At 39.0% G+C, this 22,011-nt stretch overlaps 3 protein-coding genes across 4 annotated transcripts in view; 1 reads left to right on the top strand and 2 right to left on the bottom strand.

Moving 5' to 3' along the window:
• The window catches only part of gabrr2a (gamma-aminobutyric acid type A receptor subunit rho2a), an 84,453-nt gene that overhangs the window by 41,788 nt on the left and 20,654 nt on the right, over nt 1–22,011 (bottom strand). The gene's annotated exons all lie outside the window — the stretch shown is intronic.
• Nucleotides 549–13,332, bottom strand: LOC146551449 (uncharacterized). Its single transcript, XM_085258197.1, has 5 exons — nt 13,317–13,332; nt 12,952–13,058; nt 11,874–11,993; nt 9,947–11,739; nt 549–678 (listed from the first exon to the last, which is right to left on the bottom strand). Exons 1-5 carry the CDS (start codon nt 13,330–13,332, stop codon nt 549–551), a joined length of 2,166 nt encoding a protein of 721 aa, XP_085114323.1.
• Nucleotides 13,116–20,101, top strand: LOC146551448 (uncharacterized). The gene is made up of 10 exons (XM_085257707.1): nt 13,116–13,957; nt 14,314–14,432; nt 14,535–14,951; nt 15,035–15,260; nt 15,353–15,443; nt 15,993–16,051; nt 16,749–16,966; nt 17,055–17,208; nt 18,766–18,875; nt 19,780–20,101. Exons 1-10 carry the CDS (start codon nt 13,918–13,920, stop codon nt 20,089–20,091), a joined length of 1,746 nt encoding a protein of 581 aa, XP_085113833.1. The 5' UTR covers nt 13,116–13,917; the 3' UTR covers nt 20,092–20,101.

Raw genomic sequence — 22,011 nt, 5'->3', positions numbered from 1 at the left:
TTTCCGGAATGCAGTCAATAGCGAGCCAATTGGAGACCACAACAACCAATCAGAATTTTTGCATCCAAGTCTGTGAGTGGTTGGTTTTGTGGCACATTTATAACGGAGTACAGAAAGAGTTGAGCGTGCAGGGAGCAGAGATGTTGAGAGCTGGAGCGACACTCTGAGAGCAGGTCCACAGATGTCTGTCAGCACACAGAGCAGAGATCTGAGCAAGAGCAAATGCCAACAACTGAGGGAGAGGGCTGTAATTGTGCATGTATATGGATAGTAGCAAACACTGAAACACATTTCTTGCACGCAGCAATGAATTTTCTTCACACAAAATATTCTCCTTAAAATGCAATATTTTTACTTGCAAAAATTATTTACGTGCGCTCAGAATAGAGGCACAAAAATAACGCCATAGTTTTGGGCCATCCTTAGCTACAACTACACATCCCCTGTATCGATTGGAGAAAGGATTGCATCTCCTGTTGAAGTAATGACTTCCACATGAACCATCTAAAATCTGTTACTCTGTCCATTCCATTAGCACTCTAACTCCATCACTGCCTCTCCTGATCTGGCAGAGGTGTCCAGGAATCATCTGGCTCTGTCTCTTCCCCCTCACGTATGATTGGAGGAGGATTCTCACTTTCCTGCAACCTCTCCTCCAATCTCTTTTGGTGACCCACACTAATTAGGGATGCTAGAGAGTATGTTTCAGTCTATTTAACCTGTGTGAAGAATAAGTCTGCTAGTTCCCCTCCTGTAGGCCTGCTCAAACCCCTTCCCACTCCAGGGTGTCCCTGGTCTCACACCTTTCCTTAACTTTGTGACTGGTCTGCCTCCCTCAGGTTGAAACACGGTAATCCTCACAATAGACGATGGAATATGCCCACAATTGCCCGACTACCTTGCCCCCCATCCTGTTCCCCTTCGAGGTCTCCCTGGGCTACTACCCACCACTCTTTCCAGTAATAGAAGGTCAGCACACAGTCCCGACAGCACAGCTGCCACTAAATCAAGATACTAGCCCCCCTTCGAAATCGAGGCAATGATTAATCCTGTCTCTGCTCACCCGAAGTTACCCTGCAATATGCACGTACACAAGGTTTTCCATGTCTCCCAGCTCAAATCATACCTCTTTAGACATCTGTCCCCACCAGTGTTGGGGAGTAACGGAATACATGTACCACCGTTACGTATTTAAAATACAAAATATGAGTAACTGTATTCCGTTACAGTTACCGTTTAAAAAGGTGGTGTTTAGAATACAGTTACTTTGTTGAAATAAATGGATTACACTGCGGTACTTTCCTGTTTCATATTGTCACGGGTCAGGACTGTTTGGTTTTGTTTGACAGCTACGTTCTGTTGTTCCAGGCGGCAGTGTTACGGTTGCCATGGTTACAGGGTGACGCTCTCGCTCTGCGTGTTTCCTGGGTGAGAGAGCGCCTTTTTGTTGTTGTTGTTGTGCTAAGCTAATAGGCAGAATGCTACAGCTCTAAAGAATGTAGCCTGATGGGCAGTGTAGTCCGTGCTGCAGGGAGAATGGACTGCCATACCCGTTATGTGTCTGTGAGCGAGGAGGGAGAAAAAGGGGAGTGGAAAGGTACGAGTTGTCATCAAGCAAAAACGGGAGCTGGAAGCATGTAAATATAATAATAACCACTGCAGCCAAGAAGAGAGCCTGATGAGCCCAGTTGTAAGTAAGCTATTAAGACTCGACTGTACACCGTGTTCCTGTTTTCCTCCGAAAACAATAAGTTCTGTTGGAGCAGCCTTTCAACGCCTCTCTCTGTCTCTCGCAAGCAGAGTTGACCCACACAACAAAGTAAAGCTATTTTTCAGCTACGAGCCCGACACGGAACCGTATTAGTCAGAGGTCCCTTTACTACGGGTTCGGAACCGCAGACCTTCAGTAACAGTAATAAATCACACAGCAATAGTACATTCACGTAGTTGTAAAATGCATGATAATATGTTAAGTAATCCAAAGTATTCAGAACACGTTACTCTCATTGAGTAACGTAACGGAATACGTTACAGAATACATTTTAGGGCATGTATTCTGTAATGGAATACATTTTAAAAGTAACCTTCCCAACACTGGTCCCCACATATTACTTTTCTTAAAAAATAATGCATTATGTTACTCAAAGGAGAAAGTAGTTCATTATATTACTCATTACATTACTTTCATTTTCCTGTAAAACAGCTGAAAAGCATTGTCTCATAACTACCATTTAACAATAGATGGTAAATGGCCTGTATTTGTATAGCACTTTTCCTGCTATCTGCTGGTCCGGATGTCTGTACTATTGAGCCTCTGCACAAGCTCTGTCTGCAGCGCTTCACCACCAGCATAGACTCCAAAGACCCTCTGGTAATATCTGATAGTTAGGCTATATTCTGACCATGACCTCTCTTAGAAGATGGACATTCTAAAAGCCAGAGAGTGTCTGCAAGACCTCAGGTAGTATAGAGGTCTATATAAAAACAGCCCTCGGCGCCTTTGCTGTTAACCTTAGTAAACACTTTCCTGTTGACTTTGTGAGCTCAGTCACTAATTTCAAGTTTTACTGAATACACCGTGAAGTTAATTCGGGTCTGTTTCAGACTCGGAGAGTAGCATAAAGTAGGGTTTGCTTATTTACTAACAACTTGTGACAGAGAAATCATTATGAACTGAGCATGCAGCATTCTGCAGTTTCAGTCATTTCAACCTTGTGTTTTGACAATCAGTGCTTTTTGTTTGTTTTCTTTAAAAGGAACAATGTATACAGTGTGGCAATGACCATCTTTCATATACAGTTTGTGCCTCAAAGTGTTTTTCCGCCACATATTTCTGTTGCCATTAACTAGACCAGTGGTAAATGGTAAATGGCCTGTATTTATATAGCGCTTTACCAGTCCCTAAGGACCCCAAAGCGCTTTACACATCCAGTCATCCACCCATTCACACACACATTCACACACTGGTGATGGCAGCTACATTGTAGCCACAGCCACCCTGGGGCGCACTGACAGAGGCGAGATAGAAACCAAGGCTACAGTCCTACAAACTAACAAAAATCCTTATCCTAATGAGGAAACATACATGATCTTTCTCTTAGTGCTTTGGTATGAACACAAAACTGACAACAAAAAGCAAAGATGACAACCAGCACAAAGACACTTCAAAGTGATCGCCACAGTGATTCTACTGTAGAAACATGAGCAGGTAGAAACAGAAGCTGCATGGGGAGTAAGTGAACTAGGGCTGCAGCTATTAATTATTTAAGTAATCAAATAATTTATGGATTATCCCATATATTAATTGAGTAACTGGATAAGAAGCACTTTTGTCTATATATATATATATATATATATATATATATATATATATATATATATATATATATATATATATATATATATTAGGGGTGCAACGATACACAAAATTCACGGTTCGGTTCGATTCGATACTTTGGTGTCACGGTTCGATATTTTTTCGATACAAAAAAAAGTTCATGCCTTTTTAATTTGTCATTTATTAAAATTATAAATATATATTTTAACTCAAAAGTACAGTTTTTAAATTTAATGTTGCTGAAACAAAAGTAATTAAAAAAATAAATATATCTCAGGGCTCTCAAAATTTCAAAATCCCTGGTAGCCCTTCGGGCAGGGACTCTTCAGTTTTTGGTAGCCCAAAATAAATGTAAGTGGCCCGAATAAAAAAGAGAGCAATTTTTTGATTGATGTTTTGTTTCCTGTTTTGTTTCCTTTACAATATTATACATTAAAGTATAATATTGTAAAGGAAACAAAACATTAATCAAAAAATTGTTGAAAAACAAATTACAACATTGTATAAAAATTACAATCATCAACTCAAATACTTGGTTCTAATTGAACAGAAATTTCTATGAACTTGTAAGAACTGTGTAGGACATGAATCCGTCTGTGTCAGATCCTGAATTTGAAATTTCCACTGAAGTCACGGGTAAGAGACAAGTGGAACCAAGATCGAGGCCATTTGCTTTTTGAAGTTTGCAAGGACTGCTAAATTTTGCCATGGTAGTTCACTCTTTGCAACATAGTAGCTGTTCTAAACAGATTTTTCAGGTTTATTTTTAGTCTGTTATTTGCAATTGGTGTTTGTTCTGGGAAAGATATTGCAGACTGAGCAATAATGCATTTCTTGCATTTCTCATGGGTTCTAATGGGGGCCTTTCTTAAAATGACTGGTCCCAGTAACAAAGGCGCTTGTCGACTCAGAAATCGAGAGAAAACCAACAACACACCCAGCAGAACATTATGTTATTTACACGGGTGCACATAAGTGGTCCGCATGTGCGCATTCGCTGTCAAAATAAAAGACGCACCAGATAAGAAGTTGCAGCGTGCGTTTGCGTCCATATAAAAAGCTGTTTTTGTCCTAGAGTGGGATTTTCACGGCACATTCTGCACCACATCTCTGTGCGTTCATCATTTGTTTGAAGCCAGCTCACCTCCTGCAACCACTTTTCCGAGAATACGCGCTTCTTTTGTGGTTGGGACTCCTTCTGACATTTCTTTGGAGGTGGAGGAAAACCAAAGTAATTGCTTAAAGGAGCTTCTTCGACATCTTTAAGAGTTTTAAACAAATGTCTGTCCTCCTCCAGAAAATCTTATGTATGCAAGCACGCGTTGCAACTTCATATCTTGTGCGTGGTTTTTTTTTGACAGCGAATGTGCACCTGCGGACCACTTATGTGCAGCCCCGGTTATATAGCTCGTCATATTGCAGCCACAGAAATTCTTTTGTCCAAGAAACCATAAAGCTGCACTTTCTTTTTGCCTTATAGTCTGATTTGTCATAACTTTTCCGTTTTGTGGTAAGCTTTTCTTTGGCTGTCACTTCTTCACCCTGACCTGTCTTATTTGGCTCAGCAGAACTAAAATATATATACTGCTACTTTTACACACGGACTCACATAAGCTCAGCGATTCTCTGCGCGATCAACCTCTCACATGTTTAAGCTGCGGGAGATTTCACTTGTCATGTTTGCATAGTAAGCTAACGATTGATAAAACGATGTCAGAGGAATTGGTACGCAAATTATCATCACTCACAGATCAGTGCTGTCGCTCTCTATACACAGTTCGCGATTGCAAAGTGAAAGCAAAAAAACAAGCGCAAATTCAAACGCGATTTCAATATGTCACATATTGACAGTGGCTCACCGATGCCAATGACATAATTACCCAGCTACATTTCCGAAAGAATGCAAAAGCATTGACATATATTTTTCCTTCCTACAATAGCCCGACGGGCAGGGCAGAGATAGATTTTGGTAGCCCGACTAGAAAAATCGCTAGCCCCGGGACCTCGGGCTAGCGATTTTGCAAGACCTGTGTTACAGGCATGGCCCTTTAAGGATGAAGCCTGATGGGAAATGTATTCGGGATGTGTGTAGCGGGACTGCCTGGTGTGTGTGTGTGAAGAGAGAGAGCGGAGAAGGGGGAAAGTAACGGTTAGCTACAGAAGAGACGAAAAGAAAATAAATAAAAGGAATATAATAACTCCCTCGACAGCCAGAGTTGTGTCGGCGATGCTCGCTGTGAGTAAACTGTTTCAGCCCACTGTACGCGGTGTTCGTGCCTTAGAGAAGAAATAAAGTTCGGTGAAGCAGTTTCCTACGCCTCCTTCGATCTTTTTGCTAGCGGAGTTGACCTGTATAGTAAGCTGTTGCTGGCTACGAGTCAGTTACGGAACCTTCAAGTAACTGCCAGAGGTTTCCTTACTACGGTTCGGGGCCGCGGATCTGGCGCGGTAACACCTGTATCTGATTGAGGAATCACTCATCTTTGGAAAAGAGAGTTTATTACAGAGAAATGGCTCTTTCCAAAATAAAAGCTATACTATACGCTTCTTCTGGGCTATATTCTCAGCAGCATATTGTAGCGGGTCAGGGCTGTTCGGGGTTCTGTTTGTACAGTTATGTTTTGTTTATGTTGCCATAGTGACGGGTGACGCCCTCTCGCTGCGACGGTGTGTCCTTCCGGGGTCAGAGGGCGCCCTGTGTGTTGTTGTTGTTGTTGTTGCTGTGCGGTTGCCGCGCTGAGCAGTTAGCTAGCGGCAGTGTTCTTCTGCAGATGTCAATAAACGGCTGTGCTCCCTGGCTAGCTCACGGGAAGCAAGACCAAACGACACCTCCGTCTCCTCGTTGTCTGAGCTCGCCACATTGGTGTCAGAAGTGGGATGATGGTGGCACCCCATGTTCTGACCCGAGTGACTTTTCCCCCACCGGTCGTGACCGGCCGGTGCGCCAAAAGAAGGCACCTGGACATTTGCAGGACTTTGTGTGGGGTAATGGGGTCGTCGGGGACGACTGACCCCTTAGGTGGGGGCTATGTAGCGGGTCAGGGCTGTTCGGGGTTCTGTTTGTACAGTTATGTTTTGTTTATGTTGCCATAGTGACGGGTGACGCCTTCTCGCTGCGACGGTGTGTCCTTCCGGGGTCAGAGGGCGCTCTGTGTGTTGTTGTTGCTGTGCGATTGCCGCGCTGAGCAGTTAGCTAGCGCAGTGTTCTTCTGCAAATGTCAATAAACGGCTGTGCTCCCTGGCTAGCTCACGGGAAGCAAGACCAAACGATACCTCCGTCTCCTCCTTGTCTGAGCTCGCCACAATATTAAACATATCAGGTCCCCATATGGAGAATCCTGTGCTAACGGCTGTCTAAATGACTCGGGTAAAGTTTGTAGCATGCATGCTTGTTGTTTTTGTCTGCTTCCACTTGTCTTTGCACTAGGATGATGTCGGCGTAAATGTGCAGTCATATTCGTTGTGTTCCCACTAGTGCTGTCAGCGTTAATCTCGTTGAAATGACCTTAACGCCACAACACGGCAAATCTCCGTTAACGAGCTACCCCTGCATGGGGCTAGACGGCCAACACGTTAACGAGCTAACTGAGCTAACACACTAGTTCCCACCCATGTAATTGAGCATTGCGTGGCACATCCAACATACTGTTTTACTTTAGTCCATGACGTGCTTACCTTCAGGGTCATACATCACATGAAAACCAAAATAATTCCAAACGCCAGATCTGAATGAGGGTGGGGGAGGTTCAATTTGCCATGTTGCAAGGAGAGCTTAACTTCTGTCTCGCTAGCTTGCCCTGCGCTCTTCCTTCTGACAATGCTGTCTGTGTTGAACTCTCAGTGGATCTGCGCTCGACAGTGCAGCCTAGGCGGAGTAGTCGAACGCAGATTCACTGAGCGTTCAACACAGACAGCATCGTCAGAAGGAAAGTTGATAAAATAAATTGCAAATTTTGTATTGTTCGATACATATGCGTACCGAACCGAAAGCACTGTATCGAACGGTTCAATATCGATACGAGTATCGTTGCACCCCTAATATATATATATATATACATATATATATATATATTCCAACAACGCCCTGTTTTCGTCTCTTGCCCACCGATGCCTTCTTGTTCCAGTAGCCCACTTTTCGTCAGGGTGCCCTGGTTCCTCAACACCTGACGCGGACCTTGTTGATCCGGGTGACGTCCGAGCCGGCATGCCTTCATATTTATCTGTCTCGCTCATGTCTGCGGTAGGCTTTCTTAGCATAGGGGGTCTAGCCTTAGGACCCTTACTGGATACAGACGCCCCAGGAATCGAACTTGCGATCCTCTGCAACCACCAAGTACCTCCAGAGGGTCAGGCAAGTGCTGAGGAGTCAGCTGAATGGTAAGAACAAGATCCGGGCCATCAACACGTACGGTAGAGGACCCGAGCTTGAAGGATAAACCGCCCGCAGGGACGTGCTGGGTGTTTTTATATACATATATATATATATATATATATATATATATATAAAAATAAAAAAAACACCCAGCTCGCCCCTGCGGGCGGTTTATCCTCCAAGCTCGGGTCCTCTACCAGAGGCCTGGGAGCTTGAGGGTCCTGCGCAGTATCTTAACTGTTCCAAGGACTTCGCTCTTCTGGACAGAGATCTCCGATGTTATTGGATCGTTGAGTTGACTCGGTACAGCCCCAGCTCTATAGTAAAGTGTGTGTGTGTGTGTGTGTGTGTGTGTGTGTGTGTGTGTGTGCGTGTGTGTGTTGCTTGCCAGACTAATCACTGCATCTTTTTTTGTCAGTATCTGGGAACAGAGTTTGTCACGGGGGCGGAGCCACTGTATAGATGGGGTTTGGAGTTTTCCCGATTCACGCCACGGACACGAGCACTGTGTGGGATTTTGGTAGAATCACAGGGGAGCCACAGAGCGAGGACTATCACTGTTGTCATTCACCTTTTGCACTGTAAATAAACTCATTGTCTCTTTTGGAAAAGTCCTGCATTTGGGTCCCGTACTTACTGTGAACCTGACATGCATACCATTTTATACATATGATGACTTTGATTATTGGGCTTTCTTTACCTTAAAATATGAAACACCTCGAGGAGACTGTTGTGATTTGGCGCTACATAAATAAATTTGAAATAAGGCAAGACAAGGCAAGTTCATTTATATAGCACAATTCAACAACAAGGTGATTCAAAGTGCTTTACAGAGACATTAAAAAACAAAAACAAATAAAAAGCATGATTTAAAATTGATTAAAAAAACAGTAGATAAAATCAGAATAGTAGATAAAATCAGTAGTTAAAATGTAAGTTTTGAAATTTAAGCTTAAATGTGTGGATTTGGTGTTTTATTCAAATGCAGCTGAGAATAGGTGAGTCTTCAACCTGGATTTAAATTTAAATAACTGAACTTCAAAAGTACTTCGGACTAATGCTTATTCCAATGACCTTGATAAAGTCTTACTTATACCTCACCTTTTTTTTCTTTATTGCCATAATAATGTTTACTATTTTAAGAGTTTGACAGACCTTGGAAGAAAATCAAATTAGATCAATTGATCCATCCATTTTCTTAAATACTTATTCATTTCAGTTCAGTTCCAGGTAGACAGTGCCAAATCAAACAACAATTGTCTTAACTGCCTTTATATTTGCAAAGTATTAGACGTAACAGTAAAAGGAAATTGAAAAAAGACAAGCATAGCGAGACCATGAACAACTAAGAACAAAAACAATAAACAGGAGAAAGTACACTGCAAATTATCTGGTGCTTGCCATGATTTAAAATCCTATTTTTAGACAGGCCAGATTATTTGCCTTGTTTTAAAAAAAGATTTACTTGTTTCTAAGTCTAGATTTTAGATAATAAACTTAAATTGAGAATAACCATATAATTGTGTCTATATTAGTACAGAAATCCAGAAATGGGAAGAATAGCTCTTAAAATAGCCTACATTAGGTCTCTCACCAGCTGTCTCTCAAAATATCACTTGTTTCAAGATAGAGTGACAAACTCAATTTGCTTGATTTAGGAAATTCACAAAAGGCACCTGTTGAAAATATGATTTATTCAAAATCATGTCTGACTTCAAAGTTGTACATATAAGGGAAAAAAATTAACCACAATTTATGATACAAATCACATTTCAAAGACAGCTGTTTGTCCCAGCATGCCAGCATTATGTGGTACAACATTGACATTGGTTTAGCGAACATTTAATGACTGTCAACTGATATCATCACAAACTACACTAAGCCAATACTTGGTGCAACCCTAATCTTAAGGGTGATTTCTATGGGAAATAATATCAGAAAGACTGTATTTGATTGGCACAAACACACTGTCCCTAAAACTAATAGAAAAGTATGAAGTATAATCAATGAGCTCATGGGCTAATTCTGTAGCTTGAGCAACAATGGGCACAGTTACTTCATATGCCAATAAGTCTTCATTTAAATTCAAAGTTTCATAGCGTTGGTACTCAAAAGCAATGAAAGATGAGTCAATCAAAAAGATATCCTTTATCAGTCCAAACACAGGGAAAGTGCCATCCACATCTGCAATAATCATGGACTTCCCAGCAATGTATTTATTGCCATTTAGAACATACCATTTCACTGAGACAACAGACTGCATGACATCTATTCCAAAAAATTCTTTAATTTTTTTCCTAACATATTCATTATTTTTAACAGCTGATACTGGCCCGAATTCCTTTTCTTTTGCAAAAATAGGATGTTCAGTTCCTATTTCATTTTGACAACACTCAAGAAATTGATTGTGGTTTGCTAGGGATTTACAAACATTTTTAAAATTTAACTTAGAAGCCCACTGTTTAAAATAGGAGTGCTTTGCCTCAAAGCGCATGCACATACTCCTTATTAAAGGTCCAAGGGATAAGATTTGACTGGGAAGATGCAACATATAATGTTGCTTAGGTATTATATTGGCTTCGGGAAAAAGTTGCTTGAACTGATACAGGTGTTCTTCAATCATACTTCTCAGTTGCAATACAGTTTGTAAAGAAATAATGGGAGCAAGAACTATTTGAACTATCATAATTAACTTTCTAATAAATACAACATACTCACTCTCCACACCATACAAAAGAAAAAGTAATATTTTTAAAAGAATTAGCATCTGTCCACAAGACTGTTTCAATTTGTTGTCGTTAGCCACTAAAGTGCCAAAGCTAATAGGACATGGTTTATCCCGTATTTCAAGAGGTGAGTAAGGAAAATTTTGAATGTCTGAATTAAACTTGTCTAATTCTAATTGTCCTGAGAGAATTAGGTGTTTTAATACAAATTTAACTTCCATTGATGCAACACCTTCAAAAATAACATGCATTATATCCTGTGGAGTTTGTTTGATCAGGTCAAATGCAGGAACATCAACTAGTCTGCTTCTTCTATTAATTCCATAAGTAGTTTTGAGGGATGCTTTCAATAAATCTGTGCTTGCTTTATCTATTTCAAAACACTGCCTCATGTGTTTCTCCAGAGTTCTTTGAACAAACTTCTTCTCAAAAACACTTTGCATATCATCAAAGTTGCATTCACAGTGTCTACATTTGCTATAAGCAAAACCAATCCCTTCTTTAAAGCCAGCAATCTCATGCTGGGCTAGCGTGTCTCCGCAAATGGCTATAACAGCACCAAACAATTCAATTTCACCATTTGACATTTCAATCCTTACACCATTGTAAAGCAGTGATAGATCTTGAAGTATTCTTTTCAGTACAACATCAATACCCCACTGAGAAATGTCATTTGCTTTAGCAATAGCAAGAAGTCGTATTGCAGCTAACTTTGACCTAAATTTTGGATCAATATTTCCTAAAGTATAATAAAACATGACCAATTTGTTTGCAGAAGCATGGGACCCTAAGGGGTTACATATTTCAATTTCATCTGTGTACAGTATTAATTGCAATGCATTTGGCCTCTGAGAAAACAAGGGGTGAGATGTAAAGAGGGACCCATCTCTAAAACCATAGAAGAATCCCTCTCTGCTTCTTTGTGGTGCAGTGTTCAACATGGTAAAGATTCTCTCATTAGTCATTAACTGCTTTAGACTTTCAATTAATGGTACATAGTAAAAACTTTTGTTCCTTATGGACATGACCCTTGAAAGACCTTGCTTTACCCAACATATCTTCTGGGATACTACTACTTCCTCTGCGTTGACTTGACAGAACATTTCCCCTATGGCTCTACTCTGTCCATATGCAATGGTGGAGAAAGGATCCATGAATTTATCAAATGTAGCCAAAGCCTCATCTTGAAGCTGAGTGGTTCCCTCGGCATTATCTTCAAACACTGTCTTCATTCTTTCCTTGAGCGTATCCAAAAGAACAGCCTGATACTGTTGCACTCCTGAGATGATATGTTTGACCGTTCTCTGTGAAAACATTTGAAATAAAAGTAACTTATTCTGCATTTATATAAAAAAATAATAATTCTGAATTCCATTATGAACAAGTAAGACATTGATTGCCTTATGTAATGTATTGATCCATTAAGACTATAACATACCTGTGATAAGTGGCACTGTTCTTGAACACAGATAGCAAAAGCTGCAGCAGATCTGGTAATATCATGTCTGGTAAAGGATGTTGTAGCAACAGCTTCTTCCTTTAGAGCAGAAAAACAAAGTTACTCCAAACTCCTGGCCAATTATAGAAATTCTTACATAACAGGTATAATCAGTTACACCTAATGATTGGTCCACTAAAAAACAAAGTGCATGACAGTGACTAGTGTTACAGTTGTGAATATTCAATATAATATAAGATAATATAATATTCATTCTTTGGAATAAAGAAAAAAGAAATGGAAAAGAAATCAAAGACAAAGAAACAAAAAAAGGGGTTGTCCATTGTTTTGATGAGGCTAGGGATTGGATTCATGAGAATAAGATTTTATTTTTTTAAATAATGAATTTTTGTTCGCACTTAGATTTTAGTTTCTTTACATGTTTGTTGTATTTATTAAATTATTTATGTATTTTTAAATCACGTAATTTAGATTTGCACTTAGAATTTATGTTAGTATTAGTATATGGATATATTTTATTGTATGCATTTATTAATTTATTTAATTTTCAAAAAAATCATTCTTATCCATGACAGTATTTCTGGCCAACAGATTTTTTTTACAGTGCTTCGAAATACTCTGTGTCTTACCTGAAACCGTATTCACCACTTATAATTCCTACGAGATACCCAAATTGCTGCCACATTGAACGATTTAAGCGCGCTGAGAGTGTCTTTGATGCAAACTTCACCAGGAGACATGCCAGCCGCAGAGTGTGTGCCTTCTCCGGCTGCAGCATAGCCTGTACTATCTACACTGAACTGCTATTCTGTTTATTTATTTTTTATTTCATCCTGCAGGATGAAATTGTGATTTAAAATCCAACCATGGTGGAAATCGCTTGTAACAGATTGAAGAACAATATCTAGCGGTATAATATCGCGAGATCTCGTTAAATTTCTCTTGATTAAAAATGGAGAAAAGGATTAAAAGTAATATAGGACCACATACGAGGAGTTAGACATAGCTAAATTTGTCATCAGAAGCCACACTACATTTTATTTAGTTTAACACTTACCGTGATCGGGCTGTCAACAACCTGAGGCTCCTGCACTTCAGGCAAAGATCCACCAGTTGATATTTCCACGGTGCTGGTTGTTGTTGCAGTACTACAGTTGGCAAAGACTGAAACACCAAAATTTTCCGATCCTAAAGAGTGGGATGTTGGGGGGATCTTCCATCCTCTTGGTGGGCTTCCATTCGTCAAATACAGAGGGTGCGTCCGTTTAATGTGGCGAAAGAATGAGTTAAAAACTCTGAAATCTTGTTCACAGCCATCTATTCCACAGTAAACCCAAAAATCCTGCCTTCGACCATGAGCTGCATTTATGTGGCTAAGGAGCACCTTCAGAGTTAAAGAAACAAAGATAAAACAGATCATACATCTCCAGAGCGCCATGGTGAACTGTTTTCGCGCTGTAGCAATGCAGCTTTACTTTACCGCTCTCCACTGAAGGCCACAGATGAGAGTGTGGGACCATGGGAAAGGTAGGCGATTTTAAAAATATATGTATCCTTAATTATCCAATTTTTCAGGTTTAAATTACATCAGTTATATTTATTTTTAGGCAATAAGTGTTTAAGACTGAATTTATATTTTTATTTTCTTTTTTTTTTTACTTAAAAAAATTTAAATATAAATAATTTTCTGCATGCGCATTCTCAGTTCCGGTCGTGACGTTACTTTCACGCGGGACAAACTCTTTTCCCCTGCTTTGTTAACCATCAGGACCGTTACGAAGATCAAAATTATTTATCTAAACAAAGCGAACAGTAATTTAAGGTTGGTAACATTAAGTTGATTTGAAAAATACTATGGTACAACGGTGTTATTAAGATAAAGTCGTGTTTTGTGAGGGCTGCTGCTAGTTAGCAATCTAGCTAATGTGTTAACTTTAGCTAAATGATCTTATTTAAGCTGTAGGATATTTCCAGGCACTGTGAGTGGAGGCTTTGGAACGAACTAGAGAACTGCTGTCACGGCATGGACAAGTTTGATGATGCCATACTGTCTGTGTTGCAGGGTAAGTCTTATTTTTCAGTTATTTTGGTACGTTAGCTAAGCAGCCTCAGCATCTGTTAGCATCATTTCTGAAACTTGGAGCTAGGATTGTACTCTACTCTGAACTTTATCCACATTATAGCCTTGAGCTGTCTTTGCCTAAATAGACTTGGAACATCATTCTTGAAGACACCCAAAAATAGTTTTATTGCATTCCCAAATATTTGATAAACTGTTTTAAGTTTGACATTTTATCCTGTTAATATTACTTATTGCTAAAATACATTTACTGACAAAAAATGACCTCAATATGTAGTAAGCCACGCCCAGGAAAAGAGAAATAAATATCACTTTTGAAGTTGTTTTTCTCTTTTACAGCTGCGAATATTGATGAGGAAACTTTGAGGAGCTTTACCCGGGATGACCTAAAGGATCTTTTTCCGGGCCATGAAAATTTCTTCCATAGAAAGAAGATTTGGGATTTTATCAGCCAAAAGGTAAATACACATTATACCACTAAGAAGATGATTACTGTCCATATTGTCTAGCATTAATTTGCCTAATTGTGTATTTTTGTTTATATCCCACAACTGTTATAGTTTAAGAGTACTGACCAAGATGCCAACACTTTCCATCGAAGCGAGAGTAACCCCTTAGGCTTTGATGTGTCACAATGTCAGCCTCAAACTTCCACTCCCATTTCCTACACTGCTGACAAAAAAATGAAAATGCCAGACCCACCAGAGTATGTGGTGTATACAGATTCAGAGTTGGACATGGTGCGCAGTCAGTACTTTGCATTGCTCCACAGTGGAAAGGAAAAGGACTGTAGGATGTCGAAGGAGCTCTGTTGCAGACTTGTAAGGAACACAGTCACCAGCATGGTTGCAATCCTCCGAGCTAGTCCCATGGGGAAAGAAGTAACATACCCCTCCAAACTCGAAATGAGAGCAATGTCACAGAAGATTGTCGACTATTACCCCATGTTACGTGATGCTGACACACACATGCCATACGTAAGTCATTCTTTACCCACTACAATATCTAAAATTGAGTGAGATAATAAAAGGATGTACAAAAATATATTATTTTACCACAGCTGACCATCTACACCAAACTGTACAAACGACTCCAAAATATGAAGTCTCCAAGGAAGAGGCAGGGCTCCATGCCACAACGAGGCAGGCCCAGGAAGACTCTTTTCAGCTCAGATGACACAGACAATGGGACTGAAGGTGACCTAAGTGGTGAAGCAAGTGGTTCAAGTGACTGTACCATACTTCTTGAGAGCAATGATGACCTCAGCGAGGATAACTCAAATGCAGGTGTGTACTTTGGTCTGCTGTACTAATGACTTTTGGACATCTAAAACTTCAAAGAGACCACCCATTCTGTTCATCTTCTGTTTTTTCCTCAGAGAAAGAATCCCAATTGCCGCTACCCTCCACTGTACCAACTACGTCAAACAATACTACGCTGGCTTTACCACTATTATTCAAGTCAGCCTCAAAACTATTAAAATTAGGAGATTTAGTGAAATTACGGACATTATTAATTATGTTTAAGGCTAAAAATAATATTTTGCCTTTTAAGTTACAAAGAGTATTTTTGATGTGTTCAAGGGGAGAAGAGAATAGAAGGAAATTTTATTTTAAACATCAGTTAGCCAGGACTACACAAAGATTAATGAGCACAACGGTTAGGGGTATAAGACTGTGGAATTCACTTCATTATAATTTAAAGAATTGTATAAATTTACAATGTTTTAAAAAGTGTTATATGTTTAAAACGATAACTCAGTATGAAGAAGGCGAATGAATGTGATGTTGGTTTGGGATTCGACCGGAGAGAAATGTCAATATTAGTTTGTTCCTGATTTTTGGTGCCCACCGGTGATATAAGTTCGATGGTAGATAGGGGGCAGGGTTTAATAAGAATATTTTCTTCTTCCTGCTCCTTTTCACACATGGTTGTTGTGTTTTGTTGACAGAAGATGTGGTTGTTTTGTTTGATTTGTAGTACCAAGTGTGAAATAAATAAAAATGAAATGAAATGAAATGCTCTGCACCCAGGTCTGATATAGGTCCTTCAACTGCACCTCCAGATGATGTTGTTGGTAAGTCCACCATCACCCTTATCTACCTCTCAGTCTGACTGTTCCTCTTACAGCTCTTTCCAAAATATGGTTGAAGCAATGAACCCCGTTCTAAGTGTTTATTCCATAAATCATAGTGGTTTGTCATTAACTCGAGTTGGTGTGTAAAATCAACATATGATAGATCCCTCATTCCAGTTTGCCAGTTAGCCATAGTAAGTATTTTACCACTTTGTGTTGTAATGGGTGTTACTCAGTGCTAATTATTTACACATGTAAATCCTCATGCTGGTCACATCTATCATGCCTTATCACAGTGTTTCTGTCATAGATCAAATTACCTAAAATATTTTTATCCATCAGCTCATAATCACTGTTCACACTGATGTGAACGATATACACAGTAAACAACCTTTACCTTATTTTCACCACAGTTTTATTCACGGGCATCTTAAACTTTCGTTTTAATATTTGATTCTGTTCAAACTAACAATTAACATAAATCCATGATCATTATAAGAAAAGGACACAAAGGGAAATGATCAGGACATATAGGGTCAGTTCATTACTCAAACATATTTAACCTAAACATTAATTCTCATAAATATTATACTTAAAAACAACCATGCAACCTTACTAGAAATGACTGATTAGAAAAATCTGAATTTTGTGAAGTCTAGTTACACCATGTCTTACAATTGCTCTTTGCTTTCCCTAGCAGACCATGACAGCCTGAAGATGCAGGCAAGACATTACAAAACTTTGAGCAACATGTACAGGAAACCCAATGCAAAACCCAACCAAAGTGACGTTGCTCAAATTTTGGACCTGGAGTTTGAGGCCAGACGAGCCTTTATTGACGCAGATGTTACAAGGGAAGAAGACAGGCCCAGAAAAATATTTGAAGCATACCCGTGCTTCAAAGACATACGAAATGTAAGTTCAACTACCTTCAGTTAAATTCCTTGCTTTCTCTGGATAGGTTTAGTTAGTTCTTGACTAACTGAGCACAACTTTGTCATAGGCGATGGATGAACTGCGTCGCATCATTGGTGGCTCCAACTGCAAATACATAGATCAAATGAAAGGTCGATGGGCAGAGTTTTGTTCGAAGGTGCAGTTCTATGGCATTTGGAAGAAGGTCCTGAAACCTCCTCTCCCCTTGGATGTACGTGGAGGTAAGTGGCCTTTGCATACATTAAAATCATACATCAGATATGTTCGGATTGCTTTGTTGTAGGGCTGAACGATATATCGCATTTGCGATAATATCGCGACATGATCAAGTGCAATTTTCTAACCGCAAAGGCTGCGATTATACTCTGGACATGTCCAAATTCATGGGCTGCATCCTCCTGAGGCCGCATTTGTAGACCGATTACGTCACAGCGACGCGCCGAAGGCTGTCCAAATTACTACCATATCCCAGAATTCATAGCGCGGCCCAGCCAAACTCCAGTTTCCAACAATGGCGGCCGCTACTAAGTTTTAAAATTACTCATACTAATCTTTCTGGGTCACAAAATAAACTTTTAACATATTTTCAGGCGAGAAAGTAGCTGTGTAAACATCAAATATCTGCTCGGTTTATCAAGATATCCCATATTTGCAAAAGTGCTTCGACGTTTTCAGAGGCGTCTGCTACCCACCAGCTCGACAGCTAGCCGGGAGCTCGAGGGTTACTGATGCGGCCGAGAACGGCACAACTCCCGGCACATCATTTTCAGATCACCGCGGAGTTTCGCTGCTCGGGTTAAACGTAATATATAAGTCACTTAGACAACCTAAAAATGTTATTGTTGGGCTTTTTTCAGTGTTTTGTTTGTTCGTGAGTAAATCGGTTTGGCTGAGATTAAAGTTATTAGATTAGATAAAATAAAACTTTATTAATCCCCCGGGTGGGTTCCTCCTTGGTTTTCACACAGCTGACTAAACGTCAAACAGAAAACTTATTAAACAGAAGTATGAGACAGTCGAGAATTTACACCAGTGTCTGGTTATATTTTAGATAGCAAGAAGCAGACGGCCGAGTTTATTAAACTCCACCGAGACAGCGGTGACGCTAATCAGAAGGCTAGACCGTCCAATTTCACGCCTTTAAACTTTAAAGGCGTGTTTGTGTGTGTGTTTATACAATTGCTATTATGTTTGCACTTTATGTGTAATGTTACTGACTGCAGAGATCAGTAAGATGTGTGTATTTTTTATTTATTAGTTTTATTTATTTAATATTATTTTATAATTGAATGACTGTCTAGTAGTTCACAGATGTTGAAAAACTGAGTGTGGTAAAGCCACTGATTTTTTTTTTATGTATATTTCTGCAATCTGCACATTGTACTGACTTTCATTTTAATGTTTACACCAGGGTTCCTTGTCAGCACTTTATGCTCAGATGTTTGTAAGCTAAAAATAAACTATTGTGTATGTTCAAATATACTGTTGTGATTGAAGAAGTTAAATAAAAATGTCAGTCATCAATTCATGCATCACCTCATGTCATCATAACAGAGGTCTGTCTTCCAGGAAAGAACAGTTTAAAATTAATGTAATATAGTATTGGCCATACTATATGATGTATTGCTTGTCTTTGTTTAATAATACAGAAGACAAAGACCTTAAAAAATAATCGCATATCGCATCGCAATCGCAATATTGGGGCAAAAAATCGCAATTAGATTATTTTCCATAATCGTTCAGCCCTACTTTGTTGAGATACTTTTCTCCGTTCACAGTGGATTTTACTGTCACTCTCTTCAATGCACTTCCATCTCTTTTTCCTTCAAAAACTACACCACCAAAGCGGCTGGGAAGTGCCAGTGAGGCTCTCCTTCATATCCTCAAGGTGCGAACAGCTGCAATACCAGCCACTGTAACTTGTACTCCATTTACTTGTATTGTTATTATTAATATTATTATTTTGCTTTTCCTGCTTAATAAGAGTGGGTTGAAATTCAATTCAGCAGGGATTAAATTACTCCTTAGTCAGGATTTCTTAATTGTTATTCAAAACCTACTCCAGAGAGGCAGCACAGAGCAAAAGCACATTGCAGTTAGGATACAAGTAGAAGCAGTAAAATGATATATTTAAAAAGGCCTTCAAAAACTAGAATATGTAAAACAGTTAAAAGAAATAGTTTTAAAAAACAAATGAGGAAAAAAAGCACAAATAGACATGATAAAAATGCTGCAAACTAGAGAAAATTCATGCTCAGAATTAATACACAGCAAAATCTCCAGTGTTAAATTAACACTTTTGACAGTGTTATATGTTTAAAAGTAACCTAGTCAGTTTTGAAGATTAACAATGACTAACACTGAGCAGTGCTGATTTTCTAACACAGGAAAATAAATCAAAATGTTAGAAATATTCCAGTGTTAGAAAACCAGCACTGCTCAGTGTTAGCCATTGTTAATCTTCAAAACTGACTAGGTTACTTTTGAACATATAACACTGTCAAAGTGTTAATTTAACACTCAACAGTGTTGTATTTAACACTCAGAGGTGTGGACCCATATAGACACTCTGTAGTGTTAATTTAACACTGGAGATTTTGCTGTGTACATTTCCAAAATTTCATATTCATGTAAGTCAGATATTTTATATTTATTTCTTCTATTCCAACAGTAAATCAGTTGGAGCATTCTAAACTGTTGATATTGCTTTTTGTGTCTTAAGCTGTTTGGATGCACAGCAACCCTTTCATTTAAAATCTTGAAGAATTTGTCCTTTTTTTGTGCTTTTCTAGCCAGGTGAAGATGCAATGCTATACCTGGAGAAGCGGCCTCTCTCCTCCCCAGTGCTGCTTTTTGATGGAACAACCAGCATTGTTGCTGTAGGAAACATACCAGTGACCACTCTCCCCTTGGAGGATTTCTGGGAAGGAATGTTGGTGTTGATGGCATATTACTACACCTTGCACTTAACATACCCAAAATGTGTTGCAACGGTCCTCTCTGTCATACAAACTGAGGTAATCACTGATGCCATCCATGATCAAGATGCCACTAGTGCATATAAGAAAGCAATAGCTGAGTGGAAGTCGTTCTTTGAGAAATAGGTGAATACCAAGCAGGATTTTATCAGGTCATTTGCAGTTTGTTTAGTTTTGTAGTACGTTTGTACAACTTTGTTCCTAATTTGCCTAGCAATGTCCTGAGAAACGGCTTTACTTATAATGCTTTACAAATGAAAGTTGTTGTTGTTTTTTCTTAGTGATACTTTACCTGAGGCATGTAAAGTTTTAAGTCAGTAATGCCATTATTTACAACATTGTGAGACTATGTGACTGTCACAAAAGTTTAAGGCCAAAAATGTAACTTCTTTTCTCTGTTTAGGCCTTTTAAAGGGTTGATTTAGACTTTTAGGGATTGTGCAGCAGCCCTATATTGTTTAAATAAAGGATTTTGTTCTCATGAGAGAAATAAATGTTGACATATATCACTCTTGCCCTGGTTGTGATTTCAGTAGAAGCCAAGGAGTATTCTAGGAAAAAGGTCTGTTTTAAGGTTTTTTTGCCTGGATTTAATATCGATTCGGCTCTATTTTAAGATAAGCCAACCTGAATCAAGAAACAAATTAATCATACTTCACTAATATTGAGTAGTTTTTCATAGTATTAGAACTATTTTTCTCGTTGCAGTGCATTCATTTGCTGCAAGTAAGAATTCAAAACATAAAAAAAGACTGTAATTTAGCATATTTAACTTACTTTTGGGACTTGATATCAAGTAATTTTATCTTAAATTGAGCTTTTTAAAGCTTATTTTAACCCTCTTCAATTCTCAAATGTGTTCTTTTATTTCTGGATTAAAAAATCTTATTTCAAGATTTCTTATTAAGTAAAATAAACTTGCTGCATGGACAGATAATTTCACTTGTTTTCAGTGCTTTTTGTATCAAATGTAGTATTTCTTTCCTAAATATAGACTAGCCATTTTTGCAGTGTAGACAAAAATAGTGAAATGCAATAGTTGAACATACAGTCAGGGAAAAGGAGGAAAATGTAGAAAAAAGGTCAGTGCAACATGGGAAGTCTCCCAGCAGCCTGAGCCCATAACCTGTCACCTGTCCAGCCCTAAATATAAGTTTTATCAAAAAGGAAAGTATAAATGATAATTTATCAAGGAATAGTGAAAACATATCCTTGTGTCACCATGACTTATTACTATGATGGAGAAAGTGTTCATAAACATTGGAATTTCTATCAAACACAGAATTTCAAAGTACCTTCAATAATACTGAATGTACTTTCACAGCCAGTTTTGGACCACTTCTCAGTTCCATGTCTGCTCTTAAATTGGGACAAAGTGTCACTGGTGAAGCAACAGCTGTCTGATGGCGTAACAGATTGGTGCCTGTGCTAATCTAAGCTGTAAACATGAGGAACTGCTGTCAGCTTAATCTGCTTGTCACTGCTGGAGTGGAGTCTGGCATGCTGCTAGACAACACTAGGCAGGGCTGCCCACACAGCCAAGGGGAGCTGCACTGAGTAAAGCTAGCAACTGAACTAACTCTAGTCACTCTAGTCATATTAAGCCAACATCTCCAGATGGTATATGGGTGCAACTGACCCATTCACCAATGAGTGCTTAAAGCTTTAGCAACAAAAAAGGAAACAAATACCATGCTGATTATTGTGTCATTTCCCTGAGCTCTTGTCCCCTCAGAGATGATGCACTGGGATAATGTGTACTTAAATAACAGAAATGACAAGCTTCTGCTGTCCATTACATTTCACAAGCTCAAAATATCTTAATGGGAATATACAGCCATGCACACCTTTAAAAATGACGTGATTTAGAGTGATTTTAATAATTAAAGCAAGAGGAAGCATAAACCAATGTTTCTGTTTTTCTGTTTGTTAATATATAGCTGCTCAGCACAATTTTCTCATCCGATCTCCAGAGTTCTGACATCAGATTCATTGTGCAGCAGGTGATATTTAGCTTGTTTTTCCATTAATGTGTTAAATTAGCAT

This window comes from Mchenga conophoros, linkage group LG19 (genome assembly GCF_057382185.1).
Source record: "Mchenga conophoros isolate Kocher_MC1m ecotype Shallow Benthic linkage group LG19, M_conophoros_male_GT1.1, whole genome shotgun sequence".
In the NCBI taxonomy this organism is placed as follows: domain Eukaryota; kingdom Metazoa; phylum Chordata; class Actinopteri; order Cichliformes; family Cichlidae; genus Mchenga; species Mchenga conophoros.
The sequence above is the reverse complement of the archived record's forward strand: the minus strand, read 5'-3'. Positions and strand labels throughout refer to the sequence as shown.